This window comes from Calcarisporiella thermophila, assembly GCF_041956535.1.
Source record: "Calcarisporiella thermophila strain CBS 279.70 unplaced genomic scaffold VTP21scaffold_18, whole genome shotgun sequence".
In the NCBI taxonomy this organism is placed as follows: domain Eukaryota; kingdom Fungi; phylum Calcarisporiellomycota; class Calcarisporiellomycetes; order Calcarisporiellales; family Calcarisporiellaceae; genus Calcarisporiella; species Calcarisporiella thermophila.
In genome coordinates this window covers 338406-357488 of record NW_027192208.1, presented here as the reverse complement: position 1 = coordinate 357488, position 19083 = coordinate 338406, and the positions used below count along the sequence as shown (strand labels likewise).

At 50.1% G+C, this 19083-nt stretch overlaps 10 protein-coding genes across 10 annotated transcripts; 4 read left to right on the top strand and 6 right to left on the bottom strand.

The window, feature by feature from the left end:
- Positions 1-42: 42 nt before the first annotated feature.
- On the bottom strand, positions 43-1991 carry VTP21DRAFT_3655 (uncharacterized protein; the record flags this gene model as incomplete). The annotated part of the gene is made up of 9 exons (XM_069393981.1): positions 43-127; positions 230-357; positions 456-577; positions 670-823; positions 876-1112; positions 1202-1312; positions 1380-1624; positions 1702-1805; positions 1864-1991. 9 exons carry the CDS (start codon positions 1989-1991, stop codon positions 43-45), a joined length of 1314 nt encoding a protein of 437 aa, XP_069249093.1.
- A 560-nt stretch (positions 1992-2551) lies between these two features.
- Positions 2552-4537, bottom strand: VTP21DRAFT_3654 (uncharacterized protein; the record flags this gene model as incomplete). The annotated part of the gene is made up of 4 exons (XM_069393980.1): positions 2552-3532; positions 3621-3753; positions 3853-4231; positions 4324-4537. 4 exons carry the CDS (start codon positions 4535-4537, stop codon positions 2552-2554), a joined length of 1707 nt encoding a protein of 568 aa, XP_069249092.1.
- A 424-nt stretch (positions 4538-4961) lies between these two features.
- On the bottom strand, positions 4962-6294 carry VTP21DRAFT_3653 (uncharacterized protein; the record flags this gene model as incomplete). The annotated part of the gene is made up of 3 exons (XM_069393979.1): positions 4962-5896; positions 5961-6057; positions 6133-6294. 3 exons carry the CDS (start codon positions 6292-6294, stop codon positions 4962-4964), a joined length of 1194 nt encoding a protein of 397 aa, XP_069249091.1.
- Positions 6295-6719: 425 nt separating this feature from the next.
- On the top strand, positions 6720-7577 carry VTP21DRAFT_3652 (uncharacterized protein; the record flags this gene model as incomplete). The annotated part of the gene is made up of 1 exon (XM_069393978.1): positions 6720-7577. The coding sequence occupies one exon, from the start codon at positions 6720-6722 to the stop codon at positions 7575-7577; it is 858 nt and encodes a 285-aa protein (XP_069249090.1).
- Positions 7578-7811: 234 nt separating this feature from the next.
- On the top strand, positions 7812-8573 carry VTP21DRAFT_3651 (uncharacterized protein; the record flags this gene model as incomplete). Its single annotated transcript, XM_069393977.1, has 2 exons — positions 7812-8204; positions 8301-8573. The coding sequence occupies 2 exons, from the start codon at positions 7812-7814 to the stop codon at positions 8571-8573; spliced, it is 666 nt and encodes a 221-aa protein (XP_069249089.1).
- A 385-nt stretch (positions 8574-8958) lies between these two features.
- VTP21DRAFT_3650 (uncharacterized protein) lies at positions 8959-10702 on the bottom strand (the record flags this gene model as incomplete). Its single annotated transcript, XM_069393976.1, has 5 exons — positions 8959-9084; positions 9170-9608; positions 9686-10346; positions 10414-10485; positions 10558-10702. The coding sequence occupies 5 exons, from the start codon at positions 10700-10702 to the stop codon at positions 8959-8961; spliced, it is 1443 nt and encodes a 480-aa protein (XP_069249088.1).
- A 379-nt stretch (positions 10703-11081) lies between these two features.
- VTP21DRAFT_3649 (uncharacterized protein) lies at positions 11082-11619 on the bottom strand (the record flags this gene model as incomplete). The annotated part of the gene is made up of 3 exons (XM_069393974.1): positions 11082-11243; positions 11319-11471; positions 11578-11619. The coding sequence occupies 3 exons, from the start codon at positions 11617-11619 to the stop codon at positions 11082-11084; spliced, it is 357 nt and encodes a 118-aa protein (XP_069249087.1).
- A 508-nt stretch (positions 11620-12127) lies between these two features.
- VTP21DRAFT_3648 (uncharacterized protein) lies at positions 12128-14909 on the top strand (the record flags this gene model as incomplete). The annotated part of the gene is made up of 4 exons (XM_069393973.1): positions 12128-12210; positions 12301-12326; positions 12409-14829; positions 14899-14909. 4 exons carry the CDS (start codon positions 12128-12130, stop codon positions 14907-14909), a joined length of 2541 nt encoding a protein of 846 aa, XP_069249086.1.
- A 1180-nt stretch (positions 14910-16089) lies between these two features.
- Positions 16090-16854, bottom strand: VTP21DRAFT_3647 (uncharacterized protein; the record flags this gene model as incomplete). Its single annotated transcript, XM_069393972.1, has 3 exons — positions 16090-16262; positions 16417-16536; positions 16662-16854. 3 exons carry the CDS (start codon positions 16852-16854, stop codon positions 16090-16092), a joined length of 486 nt encoding a protein of 161 aa, XP_069249085.1.
- Positions 16855-17482: 628 nt separating this feature from the next.
- VTP21DRAFT_3646 (uncharacterized protein) lies at positions 17483-18835 on the top strand (the record flags this gene model as incomplete). The annotated part of the gene is made up of 1 exon (XM_069393971.1): positions 17483-18835. The coding sequence occupies one exon, from the start codon at positions 17483-17485 to the stop codon at positions 18833-18835; it is 1353 nt and encodes a 450-aa protein (XP_069249084.1).
- Positions 18836-19083: the final 248 nt, after the last annotated feature.

Genomic DNA, 19083 nt, shown 5'->3' with positions numbered 1-19083 from the left:
AAAAGAAAATGCAAAAACAATTACAGGATTGTTCTAGAATTTTTACATTTTCAACCGCTTCTCCCCATTCTCGACGCCCTCGTCCTCTTTCCCGCCCTGAGCTCCAGCCTTGTCCTTCCGCTTAAAGCTAAAATTTATCACGATGGGAGCAGTCAAATTTCAATTGTTTTTTTCTCAACCCCAAAACATATATACATACAAAACAATTCACTTAGAGAATCATGCTTACCTCGCAAAAGCAACTTCACTGCTCAATCGGAAGCTAACGCAATACATATCCTTGTTGGGCGCGACACTTCTTACGAAATGTAATGTTGCAGAATCATCCATCTTTGCGCCAATGGCCTCCGCTACCCTCTAGAAATGGGTTCCGGTGAGGCAATAGAGAAAGTAGTAGGAAAAATGAGTTGTACTAGATCCGACGCGATCAAAGCAGAGGAATGGTAATCTCTTACCCCAAGGATATCGCTGCGAGGATCCTCGTGCTTTGTGAAACAGTGACAATGGATCAGAGGTAGCTGGCGTGTAGGATCTTTAATTTTCGATTCCTGGTCTCTGTATAATCCACGGAACGCGTCTATAGGTACAAGCGGATTGTTTTTGGAGGAAAAAAAAATGAGAAAAAACTCTCTATCTAGCTCGTGAATAGTTGAAAAAGCCCAAAATTACCAAGAAATTCGATTGCAGTGGCGGGCAAATTCATGACAAAATGGTCAAATGTCCGAAAAGCGTCTGTCCCCTCCATCCTCTCAGCAAGGTCTTGCACAGCCTTGCGAATGAATTCACGGCCATCGAGATTATAGGTATGGATTCCACTCTTTATCTATGGCAAAGAGGTTAATGTGCGCTTCTCCCAGGACTATCAATTGCATTACCTTGTTCAAAGCAATATTCTCATTCATATACTGGTAGGACACCGGGTTCAGATCATTTGCGTATACCACACAGCCCCGCTTTGTGGCGGGGAGTGCAAATGGACCCACCCCCGCGAACACGTCACACACATACTCGCCTGGCTGAAATGTATTGATTAACCGTTCATGCTCGGCGTGGAGGCGAGAGTTCCAATAAACCTTGGAAAAGTCGAAGCGAAACCGGCAATTGTTTTCTTTCTAATAAAGAAAGAGAGAGATTAATGCAATCAAGTATTGGTTTTAATTGAAAACGCAGGATGCATCTGCGAAGGGTTTGCACGGGGTACCATTTCTGCAATCATATTGTTCTCTCCTGCAAGCACTTCCATTTGGAAATTGCGGAAGGTCGAATCGATCACATCTACTTTGTTCACCACCGTCTTGATGGTGGCGTTTTTCTACAGCAATGGCCCAGTTTAGCGACCTAGGCATTGTGGTCGATTAGGAAGAAAGCTAATCACTTACATCTAGTATGACCTGCCCAATGATATTTTTGAAGGGGAGGTATTCATCACGTAAATTCATGTGTGCGATATGCCCTATCTGTGTGAAAGCGCTTGGGACTTCTTTCATATGTTCCGGAAGCACTGCACGGAGAATCTCATCTGTGGTCCAGTAGTCATAGCCCACTTCTACTGTATGTTTAACAACACCGAGAGCTTCTTGTTGAATTAAATCCTTAGCCTGCTGGTCCGCGAGATCATCGAGCTCTAGATACCGTCAAAATTCAGAATGCGGCTCCAAAAAAAAAAAGAGAAATGTGTGAAAAGTAGAGAGCACGACGCACCTGGAGATTGAAAAGAGGGATTTAACAAGATAAGCCTGGTGTCTTTGGAATTATTATCGGTATCCTCAACCACATTGCGCAGTTTGGGCTGGTTAAACAAATTCCTGTAATGCATTTTATTAGATTGTGGTGTCTTTTGGGCGGAACTCCATTGGACCTTACTTTGATAATGTCTTTAAGAATAAACCTGTTGATTTGGAAGGCACTCGAACAGCTAGGACCTGGACCGAGGCCCGGAACAGCTCACGATTCAGAGTTTTGAGATTGCGATGAATCGGCGGCGCTAACATCCTCCAAACTCGGCTCACTCGACCCAGATAACAAGCAATTCTCAACCGCCTTCCGAGTCGAGAAATTTGAATTGAGTCGAATATTAAGCCAAGTCACACTTGTAAATAAAATTAATGTCTAATTATTGGCTTCGCGTTTTTTTTTTTTTTTCATTTTATCCTAGAATCGCTCTTTCCAAGGTAATTGAAACTTCCAGCTCGAAAGATTGATGAGAGACAATGATGAGAAACTGGGCAAACGTTCCATTCTTGCTAGGCTTAAGCTGCTTAGATGAAGCGGCTAGAGATGACCTGCAAATAATCTTCTCTCTGAGTCTAATCAACCATTCTCTCTGCTGGACGCGTCAGATTTATATTGAGACAATGACTTACCATTCTATATATGATCATGTAACAAATAGGCAATGTCGCTGCTTAGGGCAATGGAACTTACTTTCTCAGGGTCGTCCATTCATAATAAAATATAATGGAATTCCTATTTATTTTCATTCCCGGCACAATAAAATCTTCCAGGAAACCATAAAAAAAACTTTTGATTACAAAAAACTATTCCGTTCCAATTACTCCTGATCTTCCTCACCCTCCTCATCGGCATTGGTGGCGTCATCCTGTAGGCTCACGTCCTCTTCTTCATCCTCGAACGTTGAGGGGGGCACTGAGTACAACCGAATGATGGGCCGATTGGGGTCCTTCACCAAGACGTATTTGCCCTCGTCCAGTCGGAGACACATATCCACAATGGCCTTGACAATACCCCAGCCGTTGGCAAGGGAGAAGTTCATCTGTGCGGCCAAATCCCGGGGGCGGTAAGTCTGGGTGCCCAAGATCACATGGCGTGAGGGGTCCTTGGGGTTCATGCGGGACACGTACCCGAGCTTCATTTGATCCGCTCCAGCGAGAATCGACTGGACAGCCCACCGTGCCAGCTTGAAACTGTTGTTCTTCATTTCGGTGGCCACGACGGCACCACGCTGAGTGTCGAGCTTGGTGCGCCAGTCTAGCGCGCCACCCGCGCCCTGAGCACGGGGATCAAATTCGTTGAGCGCGTGCACCGTGACGTAGACCGGCTCCGGCTGAGAGGCGGGCACCTCCACGGTGGCGTCCAGCTCCGTGCGCACGATCATGGTCAGCTCCTCGTCAGCTCCCGAGCTCAAGTCAAATTTACGGTACCGATAAGCGCACGATGCCAGTGGCTCTTGCTCGTCAGCCTCCGACACGAAGGGGTTGGGCTTCTTGAATCCCTTGCTCTTCTTCTCATTGACCACTTGGAATCCGTAGTTCTGGTTGATGTAGGTGGCTTCGAGGGAGAGGGCGCTGCGAGAGTTGATGGCATCCTTGTCCGAGGTTTCCGAGGGGGGATCCTGGGAGTTTTCATTCACACTTACATAGTCAAACGCGCCGTCATCGCGTTTGTCAAAGAACACCTGCGACCCAACCCGATTAATGACCATATCCCAAGGGTAGACAGAACGGGTTGCGCACATAAGGAAGTTGAGGATGGTATCGGTGGCAAATACAGTGGCTTTCTTCTCCTTGGCATACTAAAAATCGCAAACGGGATTGAGTACATGATCCTGAGTCCCCATCCCGTCCGACAAAGGGGAGAGAGAATTGAATTGATTAGGTTACCTGCTGCAGTATCGGATCCTCTGATGTTGTGATGTTGTATCGGACGCGGTCGAGCTGGAGCAGCGGGCGCTCGCTCTTTGTGTTCACGCGATCGTACGCTTTGTCATAATAGTACAACTTGCCACACCATTCACTAAATCGGTGGGAGGGGGGAGAGGGAAGAAAATGAAATAGAAACACGGCCCATTAGTACGCTAGCCTTGGCCAGCCCAAGTAACGGGATTCCACTCACATGTCCTCAGGCTCCTCGACCTCAAACGACAGCTTCCCAAGTCGGGCGAACTCGACCTGCTCAATCAGCTTCCACTCCGCAGTAATGTTCACCGATGCGTCCCTCATTCTCTGAGGCTTGTCATAGTCGCGCCATCCGAATCGGCCTCTTCCGCGTCCTCTTCCGCGGGCCGGTGGAGCAGCTCCCTTTTGGAATGTTCCACGTCCGCGACCTCCACGAGTTGCAAAACCGGTGCGACCACCGCGGAATCCGCCGGTCGTCTTGAGGGTGGTCTTCTTCTGAGTAGCAGTGCGATCCACAACAGAGAACGATGCCTCATCTTCAGCATGCTGGTAGGTGAAAGCGCTTAGAACTCCGGCTCCGTAGGTCTGGTAGTTATCTGGAAAGAGGATCCAATTTAAAAATCAGCCACAACATCGTTCAACACCGGCTCCATTGGTTCATCGCCTCATTCCGAAAACAAATCCTTACCACGCTGGCGATGTCCTTGGCGTCTGCCGGTTGTCTCCCTTGTGTCCCGGCCCTCAGGTGCAGACCAATCGGCGATGCGACCCAGCTTATCGCCCTTGCTGAAAGGCGCATAGGGGATATCGGTCAGATGGGGGGGGAGTGCTTCCGAGGAAGGACCCCACCCAAACTCATTGGAGGCAATGTTTAATTTGGAAAAAGTGGGAAGATCCGCCATTTGCCTTTCGATAATGGATGAAGACACGATGCAATGGAGGTATTGGAATATCGGTTTGTTTGTGGTAAATTTTTCGAGGGGAAATTGCGGCGCAGTCTGTAGATGAATTGGTCTCTCTCTCAACTGGGCAAATACCTTTCAAGACGTAGAGTCAATCTTCATCCTTACTAAACCCATAAGATTTGTATTGTAGACTTTAGAGATAAAAGAATAAAGCATATCAAGAATTATAAAAAAACCTTCACTTTGATATTCACTTTATAAAAACCCTTAAAATAGAAATATAAAATGGCAAAATATAAAAGGGCGAGGAGAAAAATACAAAAGAAGAAAGAAAATAAAGAAAAATATAGATTAAAAAATCTTGAATTTGTATAAACACTTATAAAAATAAAAAAATAAAAACGGCAAGCTTCGTATCCTATTAGATGTTTCCGCTCAATAGCAATTCTATGGCAGCATTCACATTTCCACCGCATCTTTGCAGCGCCCGTATATTCTGCTCAGCATTGTAGAACCCCATCTCATTGAGCTGCTGCAACTGCACTTGGTATCGCTCCTCGGGAGGCTGTGTATTCTGTTGTGTCTGTTGCTGTTGGTTGAGGGCGTTCATCAGCCAGAAAGGATCGAATGGATTCGGATAGGCGCCGGCTCCAGGTGGAGATGTGGTCGGTTGCTGTTGGGGGTTAGGGTTGGGAGCAGACGCATTTGGGGATGGATTGGGATTGTTTGCGGCGGGAGTGGTTCCGGCCCCAGCAGTCGTACCCGGCGTGGTGCCAGCAGCGGGATTCAGCAAGCTCAAGAAAGGATTGGCGGGAGGGGTACCAGTGGGATTGCTGCCTGTTGTTTGAGCACCACCCCATCCAGGCATTCCCATTCCCATTCCGCCCATACCACTCATGCCACCCATGCCACCCATTGCCGCCGACATCGCAGCCATGCTCCGAATTGTGTTTGGGTCGGAGAGCATTTGCCGAAATTCAGGTGATTGCATCATCTGACGCAATTCCGGGCCCATGGCGGCGAATTGTGGGTTGGAGGCAATGATTGCGTCGACCACCTGAGGATTCTGCAGAAGCATGGACATCTGCTGCGTGAAGAATGGAGACTGCATCATTTGCTGGAACATACCAGGATCCATAGGCGGCATTCCATAGCCAGCTCCGGCCCCTGTGCTTGCAGGATTAAAGCCGAAGGGGGAGCCTCCGCCGAGGGCTGCAAAAGGATTCATAAATGGGTTTGGCGGCTGTTGCTGCTGTTGCTGCTGTTGCTGCTGTTGTGATTGTGGTTGCTGTTGAGCCTGCCCATCGCCAGGGCTACTGGTATTTGCAGCAGCCGGCTGTGTCTGCTGGCTTTGTACTAGATGAATTCATCATTTTTCATCAATTTATTGTGCATAATGCCAAGAGAACACTGATCTTACCCTGCTGCTGTGAAGACTGGCCACTCGAAGCTCCACTCCTGACCATATGAATGGTGTGGCCATCTTGGATTTTGTATGATTCCAGGGTATCGGCGTCCTAGAAAAGAAACAGAAAAGGTTAAATCCATTCAGGGGATCATGAGCCAAGATCAGATCCATCGATCCAACCTACTTTCAAAACTCGCCCAGAATAGATAAGCCTCTGGCGCTCAACCGCGGTATCACTCTTCTCAGCGATCGCCTGTTTGAGCTCAAGAACCGTCTTAGATGTCTCGATCTCGATTTGGTACTTAGTGTCGTTACTGCATTTTATGGTGAGATTCACTTTGGACATTGTAGCAAAACTAGCGTGCGATCAAGAGGTTCGCAAGAAAAAAAAAAGTGGGAGGAGGAGGGGCAAGGAGAAGAAGTAATAAAAAATAATATATTGAAAGGACGAAGGAGAAGGATGGGAATAACCAACCGAAAGCAGAGACTCTAGTACTTTGAAGAGTTTGGAGAATCAAGGTAGACAAAAAAAAAAAATTACGCATAACCTTGACTTTTCGGATTTCCAAATTCCAAACTCTTCTCGCATGTTCTTTCACGCTCCAGGACCTCCTTACGTATTCCACGCGATTAGAAATTCGATTCAGCCCTTACTAAAAATTCCAAGCCATTTTGGGTTATAAAACGATCAGACGACGGCTTCACTCTCGGCCATCGTCATCATTCATATCCAACCTCTCTACAACCCCCAACCCATAGAATACTATCAATATGGCTTGTCTATACGAGCTCTACACACCCCACCATCACTATCACTTACCGCAGCCTGCTATATTATCCCCCACGCTAACATATCGCTATTCTGTCCCCTCGCCCAGACTATATGAATCTTACTATGCGGGACCGGCTCATATCGAGCCCAACCTCTATATCCAAAGACGTCCTTCGCAGCAAGCTAAAAGAAGAACTTTCCTAAAGCCGGCGTACTCGCCTAGACTCGGGCAGACTTATTTTCTAGAGTTAGCACAGCCTTCGTACAGACATCCATATCAAGACGGGCCAGTATATCGACATGGATCCCCGCACGGGAGATCAAGTCCGGTTAGGTTCGCCCAAGACTCGCCACGCTTCAATCCCAGCTTCAACATGGCCTTCCAGCAAAAGGATGAGATTCCGCAGGAGACCCAAAGACACCCTGTTTTCCACCCCTCTGAAGAGAGTTCGCAGCCGCAGCAACAGCCGCTTGCAGAGGCTGAAACTCAAGGGCAACCGCTCGATGCAGCTGCGGTACAAAAGCTCGAAGAGCTGTCAAAAATTGCAGACGAATTCGCAGACCTTCGTTCCCACCATGGGCCGCGCGTTCTCGCGCAGCGCTTGGTGTTCGACCCAGCCAACTTCGGCAGCTCGCCGACGCCCCGCGACCCGCAAAACCGGCCGTTCCTCGAGTACGAGGAGCTGCTGACCAGACTCATGTTGAGGGTGGACGGGATAGACGCGGACGGAGTAGAGGAGGTGCGGAAGCGAAGAAAAGACTTAGTCCGGAGGATAGATAGCAACTTGAGCGAATTGGATCGCTTGAAGGAGCGGTGGTTGAATGGCCAGAAAGACGAGGCCGCCGCTCATACATGAGCAGGAGCCCAAGGGTCCGTGACACGCACTCATTTGTTCCTCAATAACACCACTCCCCCAGTTGTACTTTTGCTTGGACTTTCCTTTCTCTCGGATGCTTGGATCATTTTTGCATATTTGAATAAATTTCAGAACCTCCAAATTAAATATCGCGGCCAACGCTTGTTTACACTTTTTTCTCTTTTTGAGGCTTCTTGCTTTCCGTTGAACTGTCAAAGTTTCGCACCCTTCACCATGTCTTCCTCTGACGCCACCTCCCATCAGGATCAGCCTTGGATCGACATTACGTCCTCGAACCCCTATCCCTTGCATCACTTTGTCATCCCGTCTCACTACTCACTCGATTTGTCATCGGTTCTTATTCCCCATGGCCTTGTCCAGGACCGTATTGTGTCCTTGGCACACCGCATCGTCGCCGATACCGATGGGCCCCTTACCTGCATTTGTGTTCTGAAGGGCGGTCATCAGTTCTTTGCTGATCTGGTTGGATGGATCAAAAGATTGCGCGGAGGAAAGAGCATGCAGATGAGCCTGGAGTTCCTGCGGGTGAAGAGTTATGTCGGGATGGAAGCCGGAGAGGTGTCCATCAGTCTTTCCGAGGAGGAGTGCCGTGAGCTGAAAGGACGGGTAAGTCATCTCTTCCTCCCCCAACCCCCTCCCCCACTTTCGCTCTGTTCTTCTTCCTCTTGTACGGGCAAATACTTAACCGATTTTGTGGCGTAGAATGTGCTCATCGTGGAGGATATCGTCGATACGGGCAACACGATGCTTGCCCTGCTAAAGAAGCTCGGCCAGTATGAACCCGCCTCCGTCAAAGTGGCGTCGTTGCTCCTGAAGAAGACCACCCGCAGCCGAGGATACGTCCCCGACTATGTGGGCTTTGCCATCCCCGACCTGTTCGTTGTCGGATACTGCTTGGACTACAACGAGTACTTTAGAGATCTGGATCATATTTGTGTTATTAGCGAGCATGGAAAGGAGGCCTACGCTCAGTAAAGGCATCGAAACCAGGGGAATGCTCTGATTGTAAATACGAAGTTAAATAAATATAACGAATCCAATCCACCATGCCTTCGACGGGTACTGATTTATGGGTGGTATTTATTGAAAAAAAAATTGCTAATTACTAAAGAAAAGGGGGGTTATTTTTTTCCATTATAAAGCACAACCAAACAGTAGAGGACATTATATAGTCGTAGGAGAGAGAGTATAAAGAACAATTATCATAGAAAAAGAGAAACAAGGTTCCAGACAAGAAAAAATCATTAACAAGATAAGATGATTAAAGAAAAAATATAAATAATATCAAGAAGCAAGAAGGTATCTGCAGGGGGGGGGTGGGGGAGGGCAACAACGTATTAACTTAATAATCAAGAAATTATCAGATCTCTCTGAACATGGTGCGTCGTCGTTCGGCTCTTCTTTGTCTTTCAACATGGGCCTCGCAGTAGAACTTCTTCTCCACCATGTAGTACACGTCGGTGATAGGGCTCCGGCACACGACACACTAATGAATACATTTGCGTTAGGGGGCCATCGAGACGCTGAGAAGGTCCAAGAGATGAAGCTTGAAGGGGGAGGGGGATACTTACGGTGAAGCAGGGAGGATGGAACCGCCATCCTTCAAATGTCTGCGCACATGGACCCTCAATGGGCTCATCACAACACTTGCAAAGGGAATTATTCGCTTGGTGATAGTGCCGTTTACAATAGGGCTTGTTCTCCCACACATAAAAGCTCCGGTCGGGGAAGGGGCTACGGCACACGGTGCACCCAAAGCACTTGGCATGCCATTTCCCCTCGAGTTTGCCGTCGCTGGAGCACACAGCCTGCCCCTCCACCGGGAGTTGGCAGGCAGGGCACTTGGGCAGGAAAACGGTGGTGAAGCATCGTCGACAGTATGTACGCTTGGCATAGTCCGCGTGCCCTACCGAGGCATCAATCGCCACGTTGCAATGAAAGCAGCGAAGATGGCCGGGGTGATAGGGTCTGCCGAGGGAGTAGAGAGGTTTGGTGTGGATCGGCTCATTGCTAAAAAAAAAACGCAAGCAAAAGGGTTTCAGTCACCTAAGAATGAGACGCAGCTCGACGAGGCCGGAGCCACCTACCAAGAGGCACATTTTTCGGCTGCGCCCACCTCTAGCCCCACATCTCCCATCTCCTTTCGCAGATCCTCGAGCAACTGGTCGAATGTATCCGCGGTTTTCTTCCTCGGTTTGTCTCCCGACATCTGCCTCGGCGGTTCCCTGGTCCGGTCCACGCCCTCTCGCCCCCGCTCCTCCGCTCTCGATCGGGTTTCCTCTTTTTCGCGCCACGAGTCTTCTCGCCGCGGGTGCTGTTGCAGTGAGTGCGACAGGGGCTCCGAGGTAGGGTGAGGGGCCATGGGAGGGAACGGGTGGGGGGTATGGCGCTCTCGCGGCGATTCCATGTATTCTTTCTCTCTTTCCTTCGGCAAGGGTGATCTTGGGCTCTGCGGAAGAGGCTGTTCTTCTTTGTGAGATGGTCGGCGGAAATAATCGCCGTATTTTGTGACAGGAGAGATGGGGGATTCCCCAGTAGCGGGTGGGGTCATACGGTCCCCGTATTTGCTGGCCATGCTGTCGTAGCGGGGAGAGGCGGAGGTGAAGTTGAGCCGGGGTAGATCGTTATAACGAGAGGTGGAATGCGTATCATAAGGAGAGCGGGGAGCGCTCTGTTGCGATGAGGAGGAGATGTTCGGGGAGCTGAGGGGGAGGGTGGTGTGGTAGCCTGTGGAAAGAAAGTCTTGGGCTAGATGCGAGAGCGAGATGGGTAAGTCCACGGAAAAATAGATTAGAGGAGGCAATCATCATCTAACCTGTAGGGAGAGGAGAGGGTTTGGGTTTGGATGTGGTCTTCTTCAGCGTCGATGGCAGCTCAACATGGTTATCTGTTAATTAAAATAATCGGCAGGATTAGAATGCCGCTGCAAGGGTCATTCAATACAAGATTATCCAATTGCCTTTTTGATTGGGAGATGGTGACAAACTCGGAAGGGGAGGAGCGCCCGAGCACACATGTTCGCCCAGCTTGCGGAATTCGACATCAATGCCGCAGTCGGAGCATTTAATGGCGGGGAGAAACTGGCTAATGCGCGGGCCCTCCATTGACTACTTGAGCAGCCGAATGCAGATGATCTCTCACGTATGGATGGTGGAGGCAAGCACAAGAGAAATAAAAAAAACACGGTGCCTCGCGTGATTGGATCCCCCCGAGGCCAGAGTATGGCTTAGAAAACGATTTCGTGTATTGACGCGGGAATTTTTCTCCCCGTGGCAAGTTCCACCGAGAGCACACCCGACGGATGGCTTAATTTCTTGGCTTGATTACCAGCTTCCTCAAGGGGAGAAGGCGGCTTTGTGGCCCAGCTTCTGTAGGCAAGGCCAGCTTTCGCCGAGTTCCATGGGGTGGAACGCCAGCTTGACAACGTGAGAGAGGTGATATTTTATTTTATTGTTATGAAGATTAGATTATGAGTGCTAGGGCTTAACTAGGGAGAGCGGTAGTATCCGAGGCTACCGATGAACCCGAATACGGATAATATATATACACGTTGGCCACGCAGGAAAGAAGTGTCAACAGAATAGCATGCGCAAGGATATACCACCTGAATTTGGGCTCCAGATCGCCTGACCTATACCATCGAAGCTATTAAGAAGACATGGCGGGCATGAGGAGTTTGCTTGCGAGTTTATGTTGACAGAAAGATGGGAAATCATTTACCAGTGTAATGAGGAGCACCGCAAACCCCACGATGCACATTCCAAATACAAGAAAGATAAAGGAGGAGACGAGCCCATGTAGGATTGTGAGGAAAGCGGTTATGGCAACAAATCCAATGACAACAATGGACACAAGCTGCTCGATTAAGTGATCCTACGAACCATTAGGATGGAAAGGATGAAAAGTTAACAAATCGTCACGCTCTAACAAAGCTGGGAGAGAAAGGAGAAGAGCACCAAAGTGTTTTTATAATTTTTACCTGTCTCGAGAATCCCTCAAAAAGTAAAGGTTCATCATCCATGATGTTTGCACTTCTAAGTCTAGATTGTGAATTATAAATATATACAAGCAGAGATGGGTGAGAAGATCTAACTATTAGGAGGATGGGAATGCTATTTATCGAAAATGCCGAGGTGGAGATCAATAATTGCAAGAAAGTGCGAGACCCAAGGAATTTAGTAGCACTTTTAGCCTGGTGCTTTCAGCCCTTTCTGAAATATTTTGGATGGCTTGTTAAGGGGACCGTTTTTCGATAGAAAGGTTGAACGTGGCTTTTTTGGATGACAATTTGTGCCTCTGTGGCCCGAGGTTGACCTGTCGGGCCAATTGGGACCCACGGAAGGTGGCTGGCACGCGCTCATAGAAGAGGCGATAGGAAATGGCGACAGCGCTAGACAAGCTGGTTTTGCGGAGAGAGCTGCGCCACGAGCTCAAGGCAACAAGCGGGGGAGCTGGAGAGAAACATTCTGCGAAGGGTTGGATTGCAAGCGAAGGCTTTCGACAATTAAGGCAAGGAAATTAAAAAAATCATGGTTTCGCTGGAGATGTATGATGCGCTTAAACAAAATGAACAGCTAGCAGCAGTTCATCAATCCAAAAGCAGCATTGCTCGGTAAGGTCTGGTAGCCATATTTGTCGATGCACCAAATTAAATTCAAACCCTGCTAATCAACCGCGCTACGATCCTCTTCCTTTTCGAAAGGTTCTGTTGTCTTCCCCATATTTCTTGTTCTCCCCCCCTTGACATCTCGCAAGTTGTCACCTGGCCACTTGCTCTCCTCCTTCCCCTCCTTCCCCACCATTTCTCTAGCTCTGCACACCATTCTTTCCATCCCATCTTCGTTCTTTTTCGCCTTTGTCTATCTTGCAGTGTCCCATTGTCTCATCGGTATGGAGGAGGAAGATCCCAGGGCGGCGGCGCCCCCGTCAAAAGATCCCGCGCATCTCCACATTGTCGACCGCGCAAATCGCAACTCCCTTCGCGACGACTTCGAGCTCCGGCTGTTTGCCCTACGCGCCATTCCCAATCCTCAGGCCGATCTCTGCCAGACCCTTTACAACGATTGCATCTCCACTCTCGACATTGCCCGGCGGCTGCACGAGTGCGCGTGCGTGATTCTGAAATTCGTACGCGCGGCAACCATTGCAACTCGGTCTTTACGCGTAAGCGTCCGAGAGATGTGCACCATCGGATTGTTGCCCATGGAGGATGCGGTGGAGCTGGAGGGGGTTCTGGCGGAGTTTGGCGCCGTGTTTGAGGTGGTAAGCGAGGTGGAGCAGCGGCTCTCGGAGAAGCTGGACGCAGAGACGGAACCGCGTGCGGAGGGTGTCCAAATGGCACAGGAGGCGTTTGAGTCGGTTGCGCGCGCAAAGGAAGGCTGGCAGGATTTGCAGCTGCTTCTCGGCGAGGTGCGGCGGGAGATGAACGACACCAAGGCGCAGCGGGAGCTCCAGGCCGAAATGGACGAGGTGTTGCACGGGATAGACGAGCTCTCGACCACCATCTTCCGCTATCACGAGGACCGCCTGCTCACCCACGCCTACCTGCACCACGGGCCGTGCGGGGGCTTTGAGGACCGAAAGGCCGAGGACGAACTCTGGCTGGCGCAGATAGACGCCAGGGTCGAGCCCCTCTTCGCCCGAATCGACGGGGTCTATGCCCGCCTTACTGGCCCGGATGCGCCGCGGGACCTGGGCGGGATGCTGGAGAAGAAGTATAAGCACGTCCAGGGCCGATGGGAGACGCTCAAGAAAGAGCTTGATGATCTGAAGGAGCAGCTTAAAGAGGATCGGTGGCTGGCTTTCTTCAACCACATCGCTGGCCAAGTCATGTCGATGATGCGGCAACTGAGCGCGGCCCTGGTCCAGGGCGAGAAGCTCACCGCGCATGCACCATCCACCGCCCAGCGGCCCTCTTTGGCCGCGGGGGGCAAGCTGCGTCACTCCAAATCCTGCTCCTCCCTCAAGGCATCCCAGGAGGTGCCGAGCGATTCGGTGCACGAGTTTGCCAAAACGCTCGAGGCTAAGCGCTGCTACTACGAGCCTGCTATCGAGCGCATGATTCACCTGCTTGCCAACAGCATCGCGAGCAAAGGGATGATCGATCCGGAGGTCGCGTATCGGCATATACGCATACGAGACCAGTGGGTCCGGCTGAAGCAAACTCTGGAGGAGATTGAGCGAAAGCTTAGCTCCCTATTGCACCCCCCGCCGAGCGGAAACCAGGCGCTCCCTCCGGCCGCCCCCGCTCTCACACGAAGAGCCTCGCTTGGCCAGCTAAGACGGCCATCTGATGCTGCGGCGAGAAGCAACCTCACCCTCACGGCCAAATCCAAGAGCCGCCCTTCCTCTCGAAGCTCCTCCGCCTCCACCCTCTCGCCTAGACTCGGTGATCGCCCACGTTGGAACCCCTCGACAAAAATGGACTCTCCTCCGGGTCAAAGTTTCCTGGACAGGCCCCCATCTCGTGGGGTGGCGGCGGTGGAACGCTCCCTCTCGCGCTCGCGATCTCGCTCGAGAACGCGCAACGGGACGAGCCCGTCGCCGGGCCCAGACCTGAATTTGCATGGGATGCGAAGGCCCTCGGCTGAGTCTGAGCGGTACCCATCCACTGCGGCGCGGGCATCCCGGCCCTCCTCACGGACCAACAGGGCGCATAAACCGAGCACCCCCCCGCCCATCCCCCCCATCCCGTTCGATCACCAGCCGTCGCCCACCACCTCGGAGAGATCAGACTACACCGACGTAAGCATAGACCGACGGCTCTCTAGTTGTACCTCTGCATCCTCCTGCTCGTCGCCCCCGAGACCGCGCACCCCCACCTCCCCCCTGTCTGCTCTCGCCGCCCACCCAAAAGCCTCGCCCCACGGGCCACCAAAACACCCGCATCAGCCGCCCCCTATCTTCGTTCACTCTCACCCGAACCGGGCGCCCTACTCCCCCGATCCCAGGGACCCGCTCGACCAGGCGGTAGCACGGATCCTGTCCCAGTCCCTTGTGCAAGTGCAATGCCTCCGCATCGCGTCCTCCCCGGATGAAACGGGAAGATACAAGTTTGGGACCGGGCGCGAAACCTACCTCTGCCGACTAGCGCGGTTCAAGCGCGGAAATGGCGGCAAACACGAGGCGAACGCGCTGGGTGGAGACAAAGGCGGGGCGAGAGTTCTTGTGAGGGTGGGAGACGGGTGGAGAGACTTGGAGCTGTTTTTGATGGATCGATGGAGCACTTTCGGTAAGTACTCGCTGGTGTGTTGTTAGGAATCGCCCGGTGCTAATGCCTGTATCCCGTGCTTGGAAATAGAATCGGTCTGAAGCAGGACGCCAATGAAAAATGAAAATATCACTGCAAGAGTCGACGTTTCGATTACAAAAAAGAAATGCATATGCATAGATATGTGTGTGTGTTCGTGCTGATGGTCTTTGGTCGTTTTTTTTTGTTTCGTTTTAAAAAGAATGCACTTGTATTAAAATAAGAATATATTTTTGATGTGTGAATAAAGTACAGTATACCAAGGCACCTCTGCTCACTCTCCACCTCCACGGCATCCGCAAAGGGAAAGAGATGTCCAAATGGTGGCATGAAGCTTTGATCAGGAAACAATTCTTGGATGGAAGGAGGAAATGAATGCAATAGAATTTGGTACAAGGTATAACCTTCTACAAAACAAACGAAAATAAAAATCGTGGGCTTTTTAAAACTCGAATAGGACGAAGGCGGTAAGTAGCATTACGACAATCGATTTCCGAGAAAATACAATGCATGCCAACTCACGGATCAGCGAGGTGTAGTTGAATGGCTTTGGTCGAGGTATAAAATACAAAAATGGGAACATCGTTGCGTCGATTAGGAAATGAAGGAACGAGATTAGAGGGCACGTTGGTAGCAAGTCGCAAAAGAGCAGTCCTTAATAAGCTTCGAGAGGCTTGGTATGCACATTTAATATGAGTCCCGAAATCCCAATGATACCGAGATCAAATCCTATGGTCCCTTTCTCCGTCATGAGAATAGTCACTTGGTCTTGGTAAACATCAAAAGAGGATCAGGGTAGCCTCCCTCTTGCAACTACTGCTATGGAAAGCCCCCATTTTCATGGCAATTGAATAGGAATTTTGCACCTATTTGGAGACAACCAGTGGCTCTTGGGACACGCAAGGCACAGTGGTATGAAACATGCCCCCTCCTCTTCCTTATCAGAGACTACGACTGCTCGCTTTAGAATAGACGGGTCGGTCACATCACCAGTCATAGGTCTACGTAGAAGCACCCCAAAGGACCGGACATGTTAAGGACGCTGCAACCCTGCTTTTCTACAGCATATCGAGAAAGTGGATGAAATAGAGCACCCAAAACCTCATTGTGCTCGAGAAAAAAACAGGGCCGGCTAGAATGATATATGAATGTTTTGTTTTATTTTTTATCAATTATAAAAAAATTCTATGACGGAAAAATAACAAATATAACGACACAGCCTCATCTACATTGTCCCCTCTCCTATTCATTCTTCTCCGCCGCAGACTGTTTGAAGAAGGATTCTCTCCATTTCTTCTTCTGCTCCTCCGTCATGTTGGCGAGTGCACCTTTGATGTTTGCGCCGCCGTATTCGTATGCAGCCATGGTGCCGCCAATGGCAGCGCAGGCTCCGCACATGGTCGCAAAGGAGTGAGCTAATAGCAAGATCACGATTAGGGCTCTAACACAAATTTCATTATGCGATGGGAAGGGAGAGACATATTCAAAAGGCCCGAAACAAAATCGCCTCTTGCAAGTAGCGGTCTCAAGAATACACGAGAAACTAGATCTGGAGAATAAAAAAATTACCTCGGACGCCGGCAAGAACACCAGCAGCACATCCGGCAATAGCACTATTCCACATATCATCCTTTCCGCGCACTGCCGAGGCAGCACACTCTGCACCGGCAAAAATGCCACCCATTGCGGCTAAAGATGCATCAAGGCAATGAAAAGCATCCATTTAGTTATGCACCCATCGAAAGCATAAACCCAAGTTCATCTCTCTTCTTCCATCGCCTCACAGCGGAAGAGATGGAAGGGGTGGAACTCACCGAAGAACCCGATTGTGCCTCCTGTCCTAGTGAATACACCCATTGCGCCCCGCGTATGTAAGTCGCTCGCGTTCTGGAATGCAGACACAACAAGACCGATCCCACCAAAAATCAATCCATTTTTCGCAACGGAACCGATGCAGTCTTGGTTATGATGAGCAGCTGCATGCTCTTCATTGTGTGTGTCTGCCATTATTTATCTGCTTAGTTCTCGATGAAGAGAATTTTGAGGATGAGGGGGGGGGGTTATCGAGATAGCTTGAAAATTTAGATGTGTTTGGGCTAGGGGGACGTCATCCGCTGTGCCACCCTCATCTGAAGCGGCTCTGAATGCAAATTGAATACCAATTCTTAATTTGTAACCCGTTGGAATGACCGCTTTTGATAATGTAAGAACTTTAAATGCGAAACGAATGTGACTTTTCGCCCAATTTTGTCTTTTATTTTTTCCCTGTTATTCGTGTTCTTCCTTGAATTCAAGGACATTCCCGTTGAATTCCACGTTAGCTTCCACGAAACTAGGCTAGCGTCTAGGAGCATCTCATTGGGGCCGATAGCCTCTGATACTTGTCTATGGCTGTTTTCCTTTATACCTATATTTTAATAATACCCCTTAATAGTTTCGAGTTCTCTCCTGAAAGCTATCCCCTCACTCTTTACTTTTGCTAGTGTCCTTTTGATGTGTGCTGGCGTACCTCCTAAATACATGCCAGCCCATATCTAGACCCACCACCTGCTGCGTGCTGCGAGCTCTGGAAGCTTATTCTAGCCCAACCTTTTCCACCCCTCCTCCCCAAGAACCCATTTTTTGTCGCTGGTCGATGTTTATACTTATCGTAATAGCACTCCAACTTCTTCTTTTCCGTTCGGTTTCTCCCATCTCCATCTCTTATCTTCCCCAGGCCCAGCCCTTGCCGCCACTGGATAGATATTCCCCCGGATTTTCCAAGCGAGGAAGACTCGTCCGTGGCTCATTCCTTAAACCTGCTACCAAACTTGTGGGCCATGGCCTTGATAAAGTTATAGCTGTATCACCTTCTTCGCGGCACTCTTCCGCCCTCCCCAAAAGCAAATCCAACACCACGGCATGGAGCAGGGTGAAGACACGACACCGACGCCCAGCGCCCTACCATTCCTTTCATCCTCCCCCTTATGGATTTGAACGAGAGTTCGACTTTTCCGAAGACGATCCCTCGATGTCCGAGTCTGGTTTATCGGTCCCCTTTGCAGAGGTTGCGACCGAGCTAACCCATGACATCATCAAGGAAGTGGAGGGGACCAACAGGGAGCATATGGCCGAAATTTCGCTGGGCGGGTTTCCTTCCTCGGAAGCAGCGGGCGATTTTTTTATGGAGGAAGAGGAGCTTCGCCCCGAGCGAAAAAAGAAAAAGGAGGCAAAAAAGAAGGATCAACAAAACAAGTTAAAAAAAAAGAAAAAGAAGAAAAAGAAAAAGAAGCCCGCGGGGAAACCATTCAAGGGAGACGGTACCTATTACATGGTGGACGATTCGGTCGGCGCTTGTGGCAGGATGCATCAGAACTGGGAGTACGTCGCGGCGCTAAACTCTCCTCAATTTTCGGAGAGCAAGCGAGAGCGGGGGCGCAGAGTGAGGAAAGAGAAGGGAAGAGAAGGGGCCAAGGGGAAACACCCTCCCCATCCCGATAATCATCCCGGCATTAACACCAGCCGCAGCCCAGTTCGTAAGCAGAGGAACCGATCCGACAAGGGGCTTCACCGCAGCCAAGAACACAACCAGAAGCATGCTACCAACAAGAGCCCGAATGGGAAAATCAGCAATGCGAAAGAGAACCAGGCCCGAGAGTCGGGCCATCCGAATCCGTCTCAACACCACGACCGGCCCCGAGGAGCCCGCCGAAAGAAAGAGCCTGCTCGCCCTCGCCGTTCACAGTCGGCGAGCTCGAACAAGCATCCCTCCCCCAAATGTACCACGAAGCACTGCCTGCACAAGAGGGGGGAGAGGGGCCTAGCGAAGCATCGCTACTGCGGCCGCGAGGCCCTTGTCAAAGGCCCCAAGGGGAAAATTCGAGTCCGAATTGTGGATCAGTGCATGGATTGCAACCATGGAGATCTGGATTTATCGCCTGCCGCATTTAAACGCATTGCAGACAGTCTGACGGACGGGCGCATCCCGATCATATGGCATTGGATTTGAATTAGGGATTTGGATGCGGGCATCGGGGGGGAGATTGGGGCTTTGCCTTTTTTCTTATTGCCATATTGGAATTTCGTAATGTTGTTCTATAGTCAGTTTATATACCTCCATTATCTTGCATTATGATGTCTTAGTTTTAGCGCGGATTCCACGCGTCTCCGTATCCACTTGTTGCTTTTGTTTTTCGCGTTTCCTTTTTGCCCTTGGTTTCTTCTCAGGGCGCCTAGTGTTTCAAAGAGGAGTTATTA